This window comes from Rhinolophus ferrumequinum, chromosome 6 (genome assembly GCF_004115265.2).
Source record: "Rhinolophus ferrumequinum isolate MPI-CBG mRhiFer1 chromosome 6, mRhiFer1_v1.p, whole genome shotgun sequence".
Lineage (NCBI taxonomy): Eukaryota > Metazoa > Chordata > Mammalia > Chiroptera > Rhinolophidae > Rhinolophus > Rhinolophus ferrumequinum.
The window spans coordinates 43,528,618-43,548,188 of NC_046289.1; the positions used below are offsets into that span (position 1 = coordinate 43,528,618).

The 19,571-nt window shown below is 39.7% G+C and overlaps 1 protein-coding gene across 4 annotated transcripts in view; it reads right to left on the reverse strand.

Annotated features, from left to right (window-relative positions):
• The window catches only part of MAP2K5 (mitogen-activated protein kinase kinase 5), a 228,706-nt gene that overhangs the window by 81,648 nt on the left and 127,487 nt on the right, over positions 1-19,571 (reverse strand). For all 4 annotated transcript variants that reach the window (XM_033108520.1, XM_033108523.1, XM_033108521.1 and 1 more), the window contains one exon: positions 14,235-14,306. In XM_033108520.1, the coding sequence (XP_032964411.1) occupies positions 14,235-14,306 (72 nt within the window). The remainder of the gene's footprint in view (positions 1-14,234; positions 14,307-19,571) is intronic.

Consider the following 19,571-nt stretch of genomic DNA (forward strand, 5'->3'; position numbering starts at 1 on the left):
TCTGAAACTGCTGGTGAAGAAGGACCATAATAAATATTAAATACCTCAAAATCTACCCTAAGATTTTACTTTTCTTCCCATGTGTCAATTTCACTGTCCTCTTACTGAATGGTTTAAAAACAATCCAAAGGATATAACAGCAATTCACCAGTGTTAAAGTGCTTTGGAGGTTAAACTGACAACAAAGAACACAGAAACACAAAGCGACTTGAAGTAAGGTTTCAATTAAATGTGGAGGATTTAGTAATGCAGGACCAAAAAAAAAAAAGTTACAAATTAATTTAATCTTCTGCCTATAGTTTGCAGCTGCACTCCAAAGTGTCTAGGGCTTAAGAACAAAGCCTTGGAAGGCCTCGGAGTGAGGAGAGCTTCAATTTTTAATGTATAACGCCATTAGCTGATAACTTGTGGAATCTGCAACCCCTGCGGAGGGGCATAAGTGCGAGTAACAGAGACTGATGAAGTGACATATTTGTTCACGTCTAAAACTATGAGGAAGAGGGTTATTACTAACACCATCAGGCCCAACAGAAATATGCCCTAATAACCTTTGGGACCCTCCACGTTATCAGTTCTCACTACATCAAATATATTAAAGTCAAAACCTAATTCACTTTAATTAAAGACAATTAGTTTGCTTTACTATTATTGTTTTAACTTGTATAATAATATGTTGCAAATTAAAGATGGGATAATAAATATAACAAAAGCATGAAACCATGTATATCTTTCCACCCATTCTTGGTGAAATGCGCTTATCACTTGGTTTTTATGTAAGGAAATTCAAGGACACCATCATTAAAAGTGGTGTAGAAGAAACAATTCACTCTTAAAAAAAATACAGTCAAACCATGCATATCCTTTCCTTACTCAAGTTATACTTCTTTTCACATAATACTTTCCTATAAACTCTCAGGATTTCTTTAACACAAACAGAATTATGGCCCAATGGAGGCACCAGAAGCTTAATTAATTTGCCCAAGGTCATGCTGTAGGATGATGGCAAAGCTTGTTAAATTACTAGGAACTCTGGGCTCTACAGATGTTTTGGCAGTGGCAAAGGACCCCACCAGCAAAGGCCCCAGAGACATCTGGTGCAGTGGGTGAACCCCGGCAAATAACTCATCGTGTCTATGCAAAAAGCACCCAGTGCTCTTAAGAGCTCACAAATAACGTTTTCTTTGTGTAGAAAGAGCCTAAATGTGAGATTCCCATCAGGACTGCTGCTTAGCATGTGCCAGTATTTAAAAAAGAAGTACTCATGCTCACCAGAATCCACTGATAGAAAATTTACTTTAACTTAAGGAGCCTACACATAGTAGCACAGGGAATAAATCAGGCAATTCTTCATCATGCAGAAGGTCCTACATATTACCCCACAGATTACTACTAATAATAATGGAGAAAAGATAGCATTACAAACAAATGTTCCTAATAGTGTTTTGTTTTGTTTTTTAAATTAGAAATGGGCTTATTACAGTGGACACTTAAATGGGGAGAGGGCAACAGTAATTCACAAGTACAATATCCTAACGCTGTTCCTTTAATTGCTTTATTTGTTTCACTGTTAAAAATGATTGCTTGCTGTAGCCTAACCATGGATGCTGAAAAGCATGATACATTGAGGTCTCAACCTGGGCAAACTGTACCTAAACTTACACTTTATTGCAGCTTAGTTCACAATCTTCACGTAATATAGGGTTATATCCCAATGCAGCAGGAGGATAAATCATCCTGGAATATTACTCCGGCAAAGTTTAGCTGTGACTGGAGCATATGTGCTTTCGAGCCACTGAAGCAAAGGCCCATAAAATACACTAATTACTGGAAGTTATGGTCACTGAGTGATTGATAGCGCTCTGCAAGGCAACTTCCTCATTTTCAGCTCTTCTGATGGGGCTCATCGCCACACAGCAATTATTAATTCATGACCCACCCCTCAGGCACTGGTACCTTTACTTCTAATTCTCCTGCTACCAAACTACTGCTGCAGCTGGACACTGTCTTTCTTCATTCTGATGGCTGGGTAAGGATGATAAAAAGTAGATTTCATGCTAAATGCTATTGTTTGAATCTTTAAACGTTGCTTGGTCTCTCTTACCCTGCTGTCCCCAAACACATAATTCTCCTTCCTCTCCCATAATGCTATTTCACTTGCATAATTTTTCCCCCTTAAAAAGGAGTGTGTATGTGTATGCATATATGTCTATGTATGTATATGGGTATTTGTGTGTGTGTGTGTATCAATCTATCTACATTAGACCAAAAACTCTGACTGAATAATTTTTTGATTGAATACCGTGGTTTAAATGTGATATATAATTTCAACTAGGCCATAGTAAATATGAGGCAGCTGACTGGGCTTTAAAAAAAGGGAAAGAAAAAAAACACCCTTCATTTAAAGAGACCCACTCTGTCAAAAGCTTTGAAAACACTCTAATAATTCCATGTTGATTTCCATTAGTAGCTCTAACTCAGAGCAATGCTAATAAAAATATCTGCCTAATATTTAGTATATACCTAAATGTCTAAAAGTCACTTAAAAACAACTGCAAAGGTCTCTTTTTGATGGTGTTCTGGGTGCACTGAAAAGAAATTCAGTGAGAGACTGAATTAAAATGAGGAAAAGTTCAGTCATGATAGACAGAAGCAAACATTCTACTTTTCTAACAGAACAATGAATGTTCTTCAAGTTTTTGTACAACTCACTCAACATGTTACACCAACGTTAGTTTTCCTATCTGGAATCTGAGATGGTGTAACAGGTGAACAGATGGAACCCCAAGCTACCTATCCTTTCAGGACTTGGTTCAAATTCTCCTTGCTCTTCTGTTGGGAGTTAGTCCCAAAAGACAATTTGGAGAACAATTCATACAACGCCCTGTCAAACACCATTCGGTGAATCACATCCTACACCTGATGACATTTCCTAGTGTTCTACATCTTCTTCCTGTGTCTCTAATGCCAGGTAAAGTATAACTTGTTGAAAAGTGAACTCTAAGTCATGAACTTTATATATTCTCCATGACACCAGAAATAATACTCTGCAGTAGGCTGATATCAGCAGTCGTTGATTATGATAACCCCGGAAGTGGTGTCTCCTGGAACCTGGACAACCTGCTGGTACACAACTTAGTTGTTTCTATGCTACAATCCTTCAGTGACCCCAGTATACAGACTCTTCAGTATCAGGAGCTGATAGTCTTAACCGGCAAGACCCTCTTAGACAGCACTGCTTAGAATAATCACTTTCACATATTTAAGCATTATGATTAATTTGGGTGGCTTATTTCTTATTAAAGACTAAAGGGTTGTAAGAAGGGAAAAGATTAGAGTTAAATGTCCCCAAATCTATCTCATGTGCTTAATAACCATTTTGATAGTCACAGTAAGAATTAAAAAATGACACCCTTTCAATATGTGTAATGCTGACCTATATCATCTGACAGTAGGTGGCTTTAATCATAACAGTCCCCAGAGACCTAGCTCGAGGTTGGGGTGGCGGTGAAGGATGTCTCCATTTCTAAACTGCTCCTGGAGTCATGCAGCTGTGGGTACTTGAGAATACATCACTGCTACGGTACAGTCTATTGAGCTCAACCTAGGTTACACTTCTATTTCTAGACATTGCAAAGTCAAGGGAGTATAAACAGGTAACATTCTCATACTTCTGGTCTCTCTATGGTGGTGACGGTGGTGGTGGTGGGGAGAGAGGGCGGGTGGGAGGAGAGGGAGAGAGAGACACACGCACGCATTGATCTCAGCTCTCCCTCTCATCTGCCCAGTCCTGTGCACTGCCATTGCACATTTATTTACCTTTCTCCCTGCTAGTCAAGGAGCTCCTGAGGGCAAAGTTTGTATCCTTACTGACAACACAGGGTAGCACTACATGATTACTGATTAGGCGGATCCTCACCTACCCACTTCCGATTATAGCAGAAGTATTGAGGATTAGGATAATTTTTGTGTTTCTTTTAAACAAATAAAATAGACCTTAGTCTCTGAGAAACAACAGCCAATTGCACATTTCAAAATATGGTAAAACTGAACCAGTTATAGGGATAGTGTAGGCAGTAACCCTGTGAAAAGCAGTCTTAATTGATGACCAGGGTCATGATAAACCAGTCTTTTTCTTTCTCTGACTTCCTGCCCATTTACATTTATCATTTATCTCTTCTTTTTTCAAACTACTTGATCTCCTTTTCTGTAGCATAATGGAAGAAGCAGACTTTAATCCAGAGTCAGGATACATGACTGCTACTGGCTGGTCTAGTAACTTAGACTTTCCTGGAAAAGTCTTTTAATTTCTCTGGATCTCAGTTTCCTTATTTGCAAAATGGGAACATTGATGCTTATAGGATGGAACAGTCTTGGATGCCTTAAATTACTGATTTTACAGTCATTTCCCATCAGAGAAGCTTAAATAAGATAATGAATATCAAAAGGCTTTGTTAAGTGTTACATACACATAAAGTGTCATGTTGTCACCCTTCTTGTTAGAATGACAATGAGCAAGATGACAACAGCTAGGAATAACAGGAAAGACCACAGGCTTCACGTCAGAAGCCCCAGGTTCCGGCTCTTCCGCAGTACTAGCTGTGTGCTGTAAGGGGCCACATACCTTCCCCTCTCTGGACTCAGCTTCCTCACTCCTAAGGTGGAGTCTAATTTAAATAAGTTCTAAAGTCTCCGTTCTAGCGAGAAAACATTCTAGTCTCTAAATACAAGATAAGTTGTGCTAAAGAATTCTCTAAGTAAATGGTATGCAAATATTAAAGGTGTTATTATCCAGTTTAGGACCAAAGTATGTAATATGGTCTATAAAATCTTTGAGAGGATTTTTAAAGCCAATACCAGCTCACTGGATTTGAGTATTGATAGACTTCTAGGAGCAGCGGCTTTTACCACTGGATATCTCAAAGGTTGCAGCAGTTTTCCCCCAAATTATCACACTCAAAGAACTTTAGGGTTGACAGATGTCACTAGCAAACCGCCCCGACTTATCTTTTAGACCTCTTATCTTTTAGACCTCGACTAAGAAGTAACTTCACACCACTCGGTTACCCTGATGATATAATGCCGTTTATTTATCTAACAAGTTACTATTGTCAAGCACCTTTCTTTAAAATGTAGGCTCCACGAAAGCAGGGATTTTGTCAGATTCATTCTCCAAGTGACAGGCAATGTCCCCAAGTGTCTAGCACATAACAGGCACTCAACAAAAATTTCCTGAGTGACTAATGGATAAATGAATGCATCTTGTGTAATCTTATACCTGTCTCTTCTACAAAGCATTTTTCCCTTAAAAACGAAACAAAACAAAACAAAACAAAAACACCCTGAGATAAGTGGTGATTCAGTCACTGCTTAAATGCCCCCAGAGGATGGGCACTTTTACCTCTAACGACAATGATTCCACTGTTGAGGAGGAAGCGTGTAGGGATCTATCCATTAGAAAATTCTTCTTTATACTGAATAGGAAACCATGGGATTTTTTGTTTCTTGTTTTTGTTATCTTCACAAAGTTCAGCCTGCCAATCATAAAGCAGCAGCTTGCCTCTTCTCTGCTGACAATCCTTCAAACATCTGAATATGGGTTGTCAAATGCTTGCTTTGGCTTCTCTTTATTTCTATATTCTTCATATCAAGGCTTTGTTGATTTAATGTTTTTAAAAAGTCCAAATCGTATGGGTCTGTGTGTATACACAACTCAGACATGTGCTGTGGGACAAACTTTAAAAACCAGTCTGAAATCCATCAAAATAATAAAATGCTTAGCTGGGACTGCTAGCACCTGTTCCATCTTGTTTTGTTAATCTCATGGTTGTTCACAAAGCTCTGAGCACAAAGCAAGCTCAACAATGCCTCATTCAGTGGGAAACTCTTCACTTTGTCTGCCAGTTTCACATTCACTACGATCACTGACAACCTTGGAAAATGCACATTTAGGCATGGTAATCTGAGACAGCTGGATCCCTTCACAAACCTTGCAAAGGGCTGGACTAGTCAATCCATCATATGCCAAAGGTCACTTTAATAGCTCCTTGTTGCAGTAAGTTACAAAAAATTTTAGACACACATACACACACAAAATCACAATGGAAAAGATCAAGCTAGAATTATAGAAAGGGGAGTCAGAGCGGAGAAATGAGTGACAGAAACTGTTATATGCTCTTTTCCTCAACATTCAATGAAGGGAAGGAGGTCCATGGACAGGACTCTAGAATCACACTCCTGCCTACTTTCCTATACAAACTTCCACGGAAATTTCCTTGGTGTTTGGACCCTTTCAGCTTTGATCTTTTGCCTTCTGATGGTTTTCAGCAGAAACTTCTGATCAACAGGTAACATGTTTCACTAGATGGAGCAGCAGACTAGACATAGTATAAGATTCAACTTCCACTCCTGTTCTTGACAATAATTATAAAAAGAGGAGCAACTATCAGTATTTAAGTGGATCACACCAAATGCCAAGTTTTTATGGTCTAGAGATGCTGACAGCAGCTGTTCATGGAGCATCTAGAGCCATCCGTCACCCCTCAGCCCAGGTTCATAATCACCAAGGCCTAGAAAGGCAAACAAAGCTGCAGCTGTAGTCCACTAGATAGCTGTGTCCATGTGAAGAGAGAGGGGGAATGGGTTCTTCTCTATATTTAGAGGCAGCAACCAAGTCTAGACAATGCTCCATAATTCTTGTCACCTTGTAAACACCCAATATATAGATGAGGATGTTACTTCAAAGAGAAGATTACTTCTCAAAGTAAACTTATGGGGTTGTTAATGTTAAATGAAAGTGTTTATAAAAGAGCCGAGAATATTAAAAGTGTCCGTTTTAAAAAATATATGTGCTTACTATTATAGTTTATCATCTGCCTCCCTCATTACACGTTAGGTTCAGCAAGAAAAGGGAACATGCATATTTTATTTACCAGTGTATTCCCAACACTTAAAAGTGTTTGGCACATAACAGGTGCTCAATAAATATCTGAGAAATGAATGAATTCCAATGTTATCCTTACTTTACAGGTAAGAAACTGACAGTGGGAGTGGTACAATGACTTGGGCAAGATCACACTGATTGTAAGTGGCGGTGCCAACATACTGGCTTAATCCCAAGTCTGAGCATTTTAACAGTTGAAGAATTAGGATGACAGCCCTTGAATCTGGAAAACATCATAGAAAGATTTACATACTCTTCAACCAACTTCTCCAGAGCTTCTGTTGAGGGTACTGGGCTGGGTGATCCATGCCACTTTCTTATTACTTTTATTTTTATTTCACATCGCTTTATGGGTTTGTTTGTAAATGTGAAAGATCACACTTCATTTTCTTGGTATCTAATGACTCTTATCTGGCATCTATCAAACAATATGTGTAAAGGTAAAACAAAAAAATGAGATGTGGTCAGAGCTTTTAACATTTCCTTAAGACAAGGTAGTTGCATCCAACTATTTATACTTTTTATGCTAAATTTTCCGTCAGAAAAATTCTATTATAGATATCTACAGAAAATTAAAAAACTTACTACACCGCCCTCCCCAAAAAAAACAAACACCTCACTTTCTCTGGGCCAAAGCATTGATCATTTAAAAGTTAGGTTTTGTTTTTTGTTTTTGCTGTAGGAATACTAAGAGGAGGGCAACCTCAAACAACATTTCTCTCACATTATAAAATTAAAATGAAAATATTTTCTTTGGTGATTTTTCTCCCCTTTGTTTTCTTTGTTCGTTCTTCCCGAAACTTGTTTTTCATGTTAGAATTCTTCATGTGGGTCCTTAATTTTCATTTCTCTATCTGTTGTTGTGCTCTCAAGGTTCCTTTGTTACAGCAGCGTGTTCTTGTTTCCTGGATATAGTATTTTCTCTTACCTCTCTGAAAATACTATAGTAATTCATTTGAATTTGTCTCCCTAAGGCCCTCCAAGTGATGTTTTTCTTTTTTTTTTTAGGTCTCTGTCCACATCTTAAAGGCCTTCCTCAAATAACTTGCTAAGAGTAAGACACTACGTAAAAATCAGACTGGAAACATTGCGCTCATTGGTGGAGCCGACAGACTGAGGTAACATGATCTGGCTGGGCTGTCTCCTTGGGGGAACTCCCAATGTTTGGATTTTTAAGATTTCTTGGTCAGATTTCCCTAGATCAAGTCTTTCCCAACCTCCTTCCTGCCTGAAAAGTAATCTTGGCTGCCAGTGTCCTAGGAAACGGTGGTAGGAAGGCTGGGAGGGGTCAGCAGTTAAAACCTAAACTTTCACTCAATGTGTCTGTACTCAGTAACGGGACGCAGTCTTGGTCGGTGCCAGGCATCACTTATTTCATTCTCTCCAAAATAACCCTCTCCCCAGTCTTGTGTTAGGGTTGGGGTGAGGCAACTGTCTGCCATGCTGAGTTAGGGAAAATCTGTGGGTCAAACAGCTTAACTGCTTTTCAAACAGTCTTTAAAACAGTTCTCTTCTCTTTGGTCCTTCCTTCCTGGGTCCAGATATCTGGTACCATCAATGCCCTAGGGTTCTGGGTGTTCTACAATAAATCAGGGTGTTTCTTTATTTTCTTTACTGCTGGCTTAGGATTTTAGCATTCTCAGCTCTAAGTTGTTTACTGTAGTCCAACTGATTTCCCACATCCAAAATTTGGCTACTCTTGTCTCCTTTCCCTTTTGCTTTGTCTTTATGATATTATGCCTTTTTAAAAAAAATCCCTTTATGGTTATTTTTAGTGGAGTTTGAGGCGAGAGTGGAAGCTAAAGCATGTATTCCATGCTTTCACCGAATTACTAGGCTTTTTGAACCAAATGCAAACATTTTAAAAGGTAGTACCTGTTAAAGAGAAGAGATAAAGTCTTAATTTTCACATTGTGACCTTTGTTCAGAAGCTCTGACATAGAGCTTCCATCTAAAGATGAGGAAACGGGCCCAGAGAGATTAAAGGACTTACCCAAGGATGTACAGTATATACTAGCAGAGGGGACATTTGAATCTAGGTCTGATACTTTGGCAAACGGAAAGCCCTTCTTCACATGCAAAATATTTGTGATCTATTCAGCAAACATTTATGCGCATTATGTTCAAGGCTCCAATCAAACTTTAAACTCTGATCTTTATTTTCAGAAACTGCTTTAAAACCATTACAAAAGTATGAAAAAATGGAGCTAAAACGATTTCTTGCATACTCACTAGGGCAGTGGAATTGTGCTAGAGAATACAGGAGATTTTGAGAGAATCAATTTGAATCCTATCATAAGGAACTATGACATAACACAAAGTGGAAAACCCACATGCACAACTAACATGCAGATGAAGGTCAGAGGAAGATATTACTTTCCAGCTGGAGAGATCAGAGTCAGAATCATGAAGGAAGGGTGTTTAAATCGTGGGGAGATGAAGAAAAATGATATTCCATGTAGAGTGAAAAGCACAGTATTTATTCCATGAATTTATTTTTAACTCGGTAAAGGTAATTCTAAAACTCAAGAAAAACTCTCTTTGTCAAAACAACAGAACCCATAAAAATCTTCAGAAGATGGTGTTCCTTTGATGACCACGACCGTGTGTGGCTCTCTGACTATGTTCTTCACCTGTCTAGAGACACTTTTCTAAGCCATGGACCTTGCTTTCATCATTTAACACATCATTCAAACCACTTCAATAAAACAGTGATCATGCTGAAGAGGGGTCTCAGAGGACTAGATGACACTCCAATTAACCAAGCACATCGAGCCAGATTGTTCTACGCCTTGGACTCAAGAGACTGGCAGAGAAAGGAGGCAAACAAAGGCAGAAAGAGCAAGGATCCAAGTGAAAAGAGCAAAATGCATGTGCGAAAGATGCTGCTTTCAGTCTGACTCCTGCAGAAAAGCCTGTCAGAAGATTATTCACCAGTAACCTTATTAAGGTTTATAATAACCTACCAGATAGAATCACAAACCAGAACATAAACTTATGGAGCATACTCAGTGAGCATAAGAACAATAAGGACTGGCCAGGTGCCTTTTTAAATGTATATGCATCATCGGGGTACTATAAATGCAAAGCTAGAGGAGTATGTTGATTTATTTTTTGACCGAAGAAAGGCCAACTAAAACCGAGCTTTGGCAAACATGACTGTTTACCTCCCACCTACAGATTTATGTTGTGACTCAAATGACACAAAAACATAAATGGAGTAACTAATTAGTGAAAAACAACAGTGGGACTCTCTCCTCAAGTCATTATGTGGGAGAAAAGATAAACACTGAGTTGCCTGTGAAACTAAGAAATTGTACCCTAAAATGTTTTAGGTACTCCTCACCTGTAAGGATTAAATAAAATCATCAAATTTGGTAAAACAAAACCCTTCCTACCGTGTTTCCCTGAAATAAGACTGCGTCTTATATTAAGTTTTACTCCAAAAGACTTATTAGGGCTTCTGTTCAGGGGATATCATCCTGAAAAATCATGCTAGGGCTTATTTTCCGGTTAGGTCTTATTTTTGGGGAAACACAGTATGTACCAAACTCATTTTCATTTTAAAGATTAGCTCTGAAGTCTCTTGAATAGCAGCCACCAGGGTGAACAGGCCAGTTAACTGAATCACTGTGAGCTTTCTAGAAGAGTCAAACAAATATTCTGGGGGCAGGATTAATCCTCCCAGTTTATCCTAGTTCAGGAGTTTTGTACCCTTGTTAGTGGGTCTTGCTTCTTTTTTCTTTGCTTCATCCTCTTTTTTCTTTTTTTTTGCATTTCTGTCATGAAGTTTTCCATTAATTCCTGTCATGAAGTTTTAAGGAAGAAGTGCAATTCCACATGGGTTCTTTCCCCATTACAAAGTGAGCCTGCCTACACAAACCCCACAATGGCAATGACCTTTATTTAATTCCATAACAAGGAGAACTACAACACATTTAAAGATCTGAGTTGAAAAGCATAAACAAAAAAAACCAAAAGGGGCCAAATTCTTCCCATCTAGTAAAACTACCATGTTCTAATCAAGCTGAATAGTCTCATTTTTTCCATCGTCAAGGGTAATTTCCATCTTTATATTACTTCTGCTGACTCCAAATATTACATATAGCTGACAAGATGCTGGAAGAGACCCACTTTATCCCACAAAAAGAGGGATGCTGAACCGAGGAGATGGGGGCAGTTCTGTCCCCAGATAAAGGATGGTCTGATATTAAAGATTCTTTGCTCAAGGCACAAATATACCTGTCTGTGACTTCTAAATGGCACATTTTCAGTGGCATGTAGCATCATCTTTTATGAAAGCGCTTGGCAAGAGGCCTTGTTATGACTCCCCATGGGGATACTGACAGCACATTAACAAGGGAAGGGGCAAGTATGAAGCAGGCGAGCAGGGGTGACCTCATCGTTATTTTAGGAGTGTAAAACAATGAAGGCAACCTTCTGATTCCTGCATCAGCAAACCTCAGGGATGGATCAAATTTATGGAGTTTTGGCCAGGGTCTTAGATGGAGGTAGAAAACTCTAGTTCCCATTTTGTCTGTATTTGATTCTCATATAATTTCAGGAATTCCTTTGCTCAGTTTCCTATATTTTTACCCCTAGCGCCCCAGGGGAATAAATTGATTGAACTCAAAACACTTGGAGTAAGGTATCCCCACAAATAGGTGGAGTAATGGCCTCGCTGAGACCTTACGTATTTTGATAAGGAATCTCTCTGAAGGGTTTACAGAGATCTCCCTTGTGTGCTGGGGGATGGGCAGGGCTCCTCAGTCTTTTCCTTCTTTCTCTCAGTGTCAAACTCCCTTCAAGACCAACGTAACTCAACTGTCAACTCCTCTGAGGACGGCCCCATCCACCCACCCTCTGTGGCTCAGTCCTTTATACACATTTTACTGAAGATTGTGTCACTCTGTTTCAGGCCTTAGGTGTCTGTCTTCTCTATCAGAGGCTGGCTTTTCTCAGCTTTGTACAACCCACTCTCCAAGGCCTAGCACATGAGCAGTGCTAAAATAGTAACTGAATGAATGGAAGTTTTGACTCTTTAGAGTGCACACCTAGAAAGGGAATCTTGTTTTTGAAAGTGAGGATAAACAGAAGAGAAGCAATTCTTAGAAGATGTTGACTATGTTTCAGAACATAATCTGTTACTCAGAATTTTAAAATGCTATTGAGATTCACATTTCTGTCTATCTATAGTGATTTTTAAACAGTACTTATCACATGTGCTTCAAGTGTATTATGGTAAAAACAAAGAATCTTTGCCTTCAAGTGCTTCTTTGGACTAACTGCCTCAACTTTCAGGTTATCTTCTCATCACCTTTGCCCCTAAAAGAACCTTGGAGTTCTCTTACTGTTGAATGGCTCACAATTTCTCCTCTATGGACTCAAAACCTCCTACTGGCCTTCCCTATCACATACTTTTTGTCACCTTGGACCCCAAATGAATTTGGTATAAAACAAAGGACTTTATCACCACCCGAAAAGTTACATATTTAGTTATCCTGTTTTCTGTCTTCCTCCTCACACCCAACTCCTCACCAAATACAACCCCATGAGAGTCAAGACGGAGGTATCTTTTCACTACCTGACCCTCACTGTCTATCCTCACAGGCATAGCAGGAAGTCAATACATGAATGAGAAAATAAATGTGGGAGGAAGCACGGTGAATATTCATACCTGTTCTAAATCTTAAATCTCTTAGTTGTGCTCTTTCACAGTACTGCTACGCCTCTGCATATTACGCCATGCTAGACAGACACCACTGTCTAAGTCAAAGAGAATTGTTAAGGACAGACGACAGCAGACTGTTTTAGAGTCATTGAATGGTAGCCTGACAAGGAGCTTAGAGATCATTATTTCACAGTTGAAGCCGCTGAGGCCAAAGTGAGGCACAGTGGTCACACAGGGCCACCCAGAAAACCAGTAACAAAGCTGGGACGGCCATCGAGGTGTTTCATTCCCAGGCTAGGATTCTTATCTCTTCATCATATAACTTTTCAAATATTCTACAATCGATCTGGCCATTTAGTAAATACATTCAATGACAAGGATTTAAAACACGCGAAGGGAAATTATATAACAGCAAGGCCTGAGCCCTACAAATCAAAAGCACTAGTTTCCCCTGAAACAGGCGAACTGAACAATCCCTTTAGGATTTTGTTGAGACTCAGTTTTGAGCATCTGTCCACCATTATGGCAACCTCACAGCTGATGCACACATAGTGTATTCTCTCTTAGATTCCCTTTTATGAAGAAGCAGAATATGGTTTAATGAACACTGAATACTTTATTTTCGCTTTCTTTCCATAGTATAGGTGAATTGAGTCTGACGATATTTCCTTACAAATTCAACTGCATTCATGCATTACGAAAATCACAGAAAATGTATCTAACCAAAAAAAAAAAAAAAAAAAAGTGATAAAATCGTGATCTTATTTAAGGAGTCCTTTCTACTTTTTGAAAAGGCCTCCTTTATCTGAATCATTGTATGTGAGAAACAATGCTTGAAGCACTGATGGGTATCCAGACTCTGTAATATTGTAATCCACATCGACCCAGATGTCCTCCTAATAGAAATTACATACGTTTCCTTCAAGGTCAAGGGTGACTGTATAGACCTTAGCGCAGAGTCCTATTGGGGCTACAGGTAGCGCACTAAGATAAAGTCCATTGTAAATATGGCGGCGAAGAGTAAAGACGCTAAAATTGTGTTAAATACATGCCGCTTAGCCTCCCCCAGATCATATCACAACCTGTCCTCCAACATGTGACACGACTATATTGGAACAAGGCGGCATTTTTCTTTCTAAACATATAGAACTTATACATCCAAATGAGTAGGGCTGTACTCTTTAAAGTAATCACCTTTGGAAGTTATATGCATTCCAACCAGGCTGCCATCACACAGAATTTTTCCGAAATCTCTCTTTTAGAACACAGGTTCTCCAGGTTGTGTGTATGAAGATCACCCAGGGAACACGGTAATAATGTGGATTCTTAGAGATACGGACATTGAGTGGTCTTGGATGGAGTCTGGGAACCTGTATTTTTAAGAAGCACTAGGGATTAAGTTTTATACAGGTGATCTGTGAGAAACAGCACTTTAGAACAGTCAGTTCCCAAGCCATGCATGGGTATCAAAATAATGACTTTAGAGTTAAACTCTGTGTACACATATACATAACACACGGCAGGTTTAGCTTCGTTTTTCCCCAAAATCTTCATTCTTCCTGATAGAATATATTACTATAGATATATATACATAGAAGCATCTATTTACAAAAAACAACATACCTCCATGAAAGAGATTCCTAAGCTCCAGACATCAGAATGAATTCCATACTGCTCCCCTGAAATTCTTTCTGGCTGTAAGGAAACAGAAGGGGGCTTGTGAGTTGATGTAAGCTACTCCAGGAAACACACTAACAGGAGCTCAGCTAAGGCACGGAGCCAGCAACATTTGTGTAGCACTTTATGAAGAATGAAGCAATTTTTTATGTTTATGTGTGTGTGTTGTACAGATAATATAAATTATACAGCTAATATATATATATATATATACACACATATATATATATATATATATAATCTCATTGAATGCTCACAAAATCCCTGTGAGGAAAATTTTATTATCTTTAATGAAGAACAAAAAGACTTAGATGAGTGAAATAATTTAGGCAAAGTCTTGAGACTTGAACCCTGGTCCTGTCCTTCCAAATCTAGTGATCTTGGCTGTGGAAGTGATAAATTATACAACATTATATGTTACCTGTATTTGCGTTTTGAGAGATGGGTCTGGATCACTAGGGAGTTTCTCATTTTTGGTTTTTTATCTTTGTATTTGGAAATAAAATTTCAAACTTTAGGAAAGTTGACAGATTCAGACACGTACAAAGAACATCCCTATTTCCTTTGCCCAGATTCACTTACCGTTCAACATATTATTTCACTTATCAAGATTTCTGTTGACATGAACCAAGGAACAGTTTGAAAGGTCTGTTTGGGACTATTGGTCCTCTATGCAAGATGTGTAGCAAATACCTGGTCTGGAAAGCTAGTACGTGCATACTTTCTACTTCAACAGAATGATTTCATACTGAAGTGGGTGCTGCCTGGTCTGTGCCCCCCCACGATTTGGCATTCAGTAGGGTACTTCGTAGAGGTCTTTTAAATGAACACAGGAACAAATGAGTAAGAGGTCTCCCAGAGTTGGATGGTTGTTCAATGTTACAGAGCTAGACAGGTCAGGGGTGGGATCATAACCCAAACCTGTTAGCTCCCAGGGCAGCATTATGTTCTTTGTACCATCCCGGGTGTCCTGGAAGCCACCGTCTAATCATCTTTCAGGAGCTCCCATGTAAGTCCTTAAGAGTAACTAGATGGAGGAAGTGAGCATCTACCACCCACCAGCAGGAGATGCACCTGTGGACGACGTGGGCCAGATGCTCTCAGGTGAGTTGGCAGTCCTACATTTTGGGGAGCTGGCTTAGCAGGGACCCAGAACTCCGTAACCTCCTTCCCACTCCCACCAGGCTACGTTAGTATACTTACTGCTTCCTCCCAGGACCACAGTCCATAAAATTACATAAAGCCCTGCCCTGAGGTAGCAGATTGGACAGTCTTTCTTCCTTTATTTATTTCTTTAATTTGTAAAACTACTTTCCTACCAAGAATAATTCTTCCCAAGGGCCAAGCATCATATGACCACGTCTCCCAGCTGCTAATAGACATGGTCATTCCAATCCCCTCGTACTTTTATGTTCTAATCCCCCAGCCCATCATTTCTCAGGTTGCTTGTTCTACATGAATGAACCCGTTGTCCAACTCTTCCTAGTTCAATAGGTACTAGGATGTATTCCTACTGAACTGGCCAGCTGGGTCTAGGAGTAATGCCATCGTCTTCAGCAGCAGCAGCAGCAATAACATCACTGTGTGCATTTACTGAAGAATGTCCATGTGCCAGGCATTGTTTTAAGTGCTTTTCATGCGTGTCTTATTTCAGACTCATGAATACCTGTATTAGCTGGGTCTTATTATCATCCCCATTTAACAGATGAGAAAAATGAGTCAGAGAGGTTTAGTTGGCAGCCACTGTAGTATAAGGTCAGAATTAGCTATCATTTAATGACCACCTAGTACGTGCCAGACACTGGGCTAGGTAGGTACTGTGCATACTCCATCCTTCATAATAATCTTGCAGAGTGAGGTATACTGTCCTTATTTTACAGATGTGAAAACGGAGGCTTAGTAAGATTAGGTGACAAGCTGAAGTCTAGAGCTATGGATTCGCATTGCGGGTATTGTTCAGGAACACAGCCAGGACTGAGACCCAGGTACGCCTGACTGCAAAATCAGGGTTCTTTCCAGGATGTCAAACTGCCCCCGGAATTAGAAGTCAGGAGTGCCAAACACTAGTCTGAATCCGGCCAATATTTCTCAAAATGCAGTCTTCCGACTAGCCATCACGGACCTGCCTGAGATGCGTATTACAAATGAACCTCCTGAGTCCGAATCTCAGTGGCTATGGAGATCTTCATTTAGAAAAATACTTTCTCTGAGTGATTGTTTGGCACACTCAGCTCCTGTCACTAAACACTGTCATGTTCTCTGTAGAGGCAATGACCATCTCCCTCTTCTCTGCTTAGTGAACGTTTCTTTTATAGACCTTGTTCAAGGGCCACCTGTTTTTTTCAGTGAAACCTTCCTCTACTCCTCAGGGAAAATGACCAATTCCTGCTTCTGTACTTCATTAAAATGTTGTGCACGGCTTTAACATGAACTCATCACACTATTGCAACCATCCATTTGCTAGTCTGTTTCTCCTAAGAGGCAAAGGGACTGTCTTGTTCATCGACCCCTCGTACGATGCCTGGACACAGTGTGTGCTGACTGAAGGCGTGTCATACATGCTTACTGCACACTGGTTTCAAGCATGAACTAATTATTGAGTTGCCACACACAAAATATCCTGACAGGGCCAACAATAAGATTAAATACGTTCATAACATTAGCCCACTGAACTATCCAAACAAACGCAAACTGTAAGCTGAAAATAAAGCATAGAACAATTAAATTAAAAAAGAAAAAAATCAAAAAAGTGATAATGGTCACAGGTATCAGGTGGCAAATAAGAGAACTCTTTAAGGACAAGATTCTGACAACCTCTCACTGGAGAAATTATCTTGCAATAAGCTAACAAAACGAGTGCTTCAGCACAAATGCTCAGCGAAGTCGGGCAGCCAGCCCTTCACGTCTATCCTAAAGAACTGAGACGGTACATAGGGACCCGGCAACGTGCCCAGGACCCTGAAGTTGATAGAAGCACAAGATAAGCCCCAATACATTTTGGATTTATGGAGCCAGGACTTGATGACTTGCGGCTGGAAAATTCAAAGCTGTTCTCACACTTGAAGCCAAGGTGGCCTGCTCGGTCTTCTCCCCTTTGAAACGAAACAAAACCAACCACCAGGTACCACACTACTGACAGAAGATCTGTGATTTTGCAGTTCAAAAGCTAAAGCTTGGTTACTTTCTGACATGACAGCTGTCACCGCTGTAGAAAGCTAAATAGGAAAAACAGGACTACCATCTGCAGTGCCTTTGTGCTGAAGTTTAAGTGTACCGGGGGTGGGGGGGAATCCTGGGCTGTTCTTAACAATAACAGTAAGGAGTGGTGCTGATATAAAAAGCAGAGTTTAAGAGGATCTTAAAGGGCAATGGCTCCAAGCTGGCACGCATGCTCCACTCCTTCCAGCTACCCTCTGTGACGTGGCATTTACCCATGACCCATATTTAGTTAACTTATTCCAGAACTGTCTCTATTTACAACACAACACCATAGGGTGTACTTGTCAAAAGCAGGAAGATATCCCTTATCTCTTCTGATACAGGAATTTCTGTTCCATTAGGCTACTCAAAAAATTAAGAAAGTATGCACAAAAACTTTAGGTTAGTATGTAATATATATATATATATACACATATATATATATCATAAATGATGGAGATTTTTTTTTTAAATTGGCAAGATGCCTATGTGGGTAGCAGGGCTCACTGGTTAAACAAGGGTTCTGGAGTCAGACTGCTCTCACTCAATCTATCTTCCAGTTCACTAATTCTCTCTTTCGCTATGCCCAATGTGCTACCAAATAGATTTTTAATTTTAACCTAACAGTTTTGTTTGGGACTTTCTCAAATCTACTATGTTTTAATTTGTGATCTGACATCTGTGTGCAGCTGTTTCTGATGCTTGCTGTTCCTGCTGGTTCTTCTTCATGTTGCTTTGTTTCCTTGTGCACTTGGTTTTCTTTGACTAATTGCTAGTGTTTGCTCTTGAAAAAAAATATTGGAGAGGTTCTGAGGCCTAAGGTGGATGTGCCTACCTCAAACCAAGTTCTCAGCATGAAGCTCCTTTCCCAGCCCAGGTCATGTATACAAATACCCAGGGTACAAATTCGTGCCACAGCTAGTCTATGGCCACAACTTTCCCCTTTTCTTTTTCTCCTGCTTCTCTACTTAGCTCCAAGAAGCCTTCTGTTCCATTCCCTGGGACTGGGGGAGGAAGGGAAGGTTTAGCTCTGGTTTGGCTTTACATTTCAGGTTTAAGCATTTCAGGTTTCCGGCATGACACGGGAAAGACCTTCTCTGAGGCCCTCTGCCTTAGAGGTCCAGCTGTGGAATAGGCAGATGCCCTGAGGGATAAGTAACTCGTGCTCCAACATTCTGCTTTCACTTCTGTTGCGGGATTCCATCTGAAAATGGTCCTGACAGTTTGTCCTTGTAGTTCTTCAGTACATTTGAGATGGTTTTAAAAAAATATTTTAACTAGCATTTTCAGCACAAGAGTTGGTCCAAATAACCTACCTAACTTGCTATTGTCAGAAACTAGAAGCTGGTATCCTAATTAAAACTTGACTCTCACTACTTGCCAATTCTGAGACCCTGGGCTACAGTTACTTCACCTTTGGTTTCCTCATCTACAAAATGAAGGCAGTCACCATGACATGTACACCTCGTGGGGTTGTGTGAAAATTAAACGAGTCCATGTGATGCGCTTGCCTGAGTGCTTGCCACATGGGGACTGCTCAGGAAATGGTGGGCTCCTCCTCATCACCACCCCTGTTACCACCACGGCGTGAGCATGGCCAATTGAGTTGGATCATGTATAGGTTTTATTTAGGTAAAGATGATTTCCAAGGACAGGAATAGTTTGGGTATAAAAAAAATGTTTGGGAAAGAAAAAAAGTCATTTAAATTGACTTTCTCATCCCAAGGGACAAGTATTTGGGTAAGATTTTCTTTTTTCTTTTCAAAACTTCAGTTATTCATAACGATAATGTTAAACTTTTATAACTGATTTAAAAAATTATAATAAACAAACCACAATAACTGAACAATGGGTTAAAGTTTTAGGGACTTCTATCTTTAAAATAGAGTACCATTTTTAGTAAGTAGAATTTCTGAGAAATGGTTTAATTTAACATAAGCCCCAAAGCCTTATGGACCCCTTTTGTAAGCCTTTCTGGATGAAATACTTTTGAAATATAATTGAAAATCTTTCTTGCTTTGGATTAAAATGTCTACTGAACACAATTATCTGCCTCTAAAATGTAACGTGTCCTTGAACATGCTA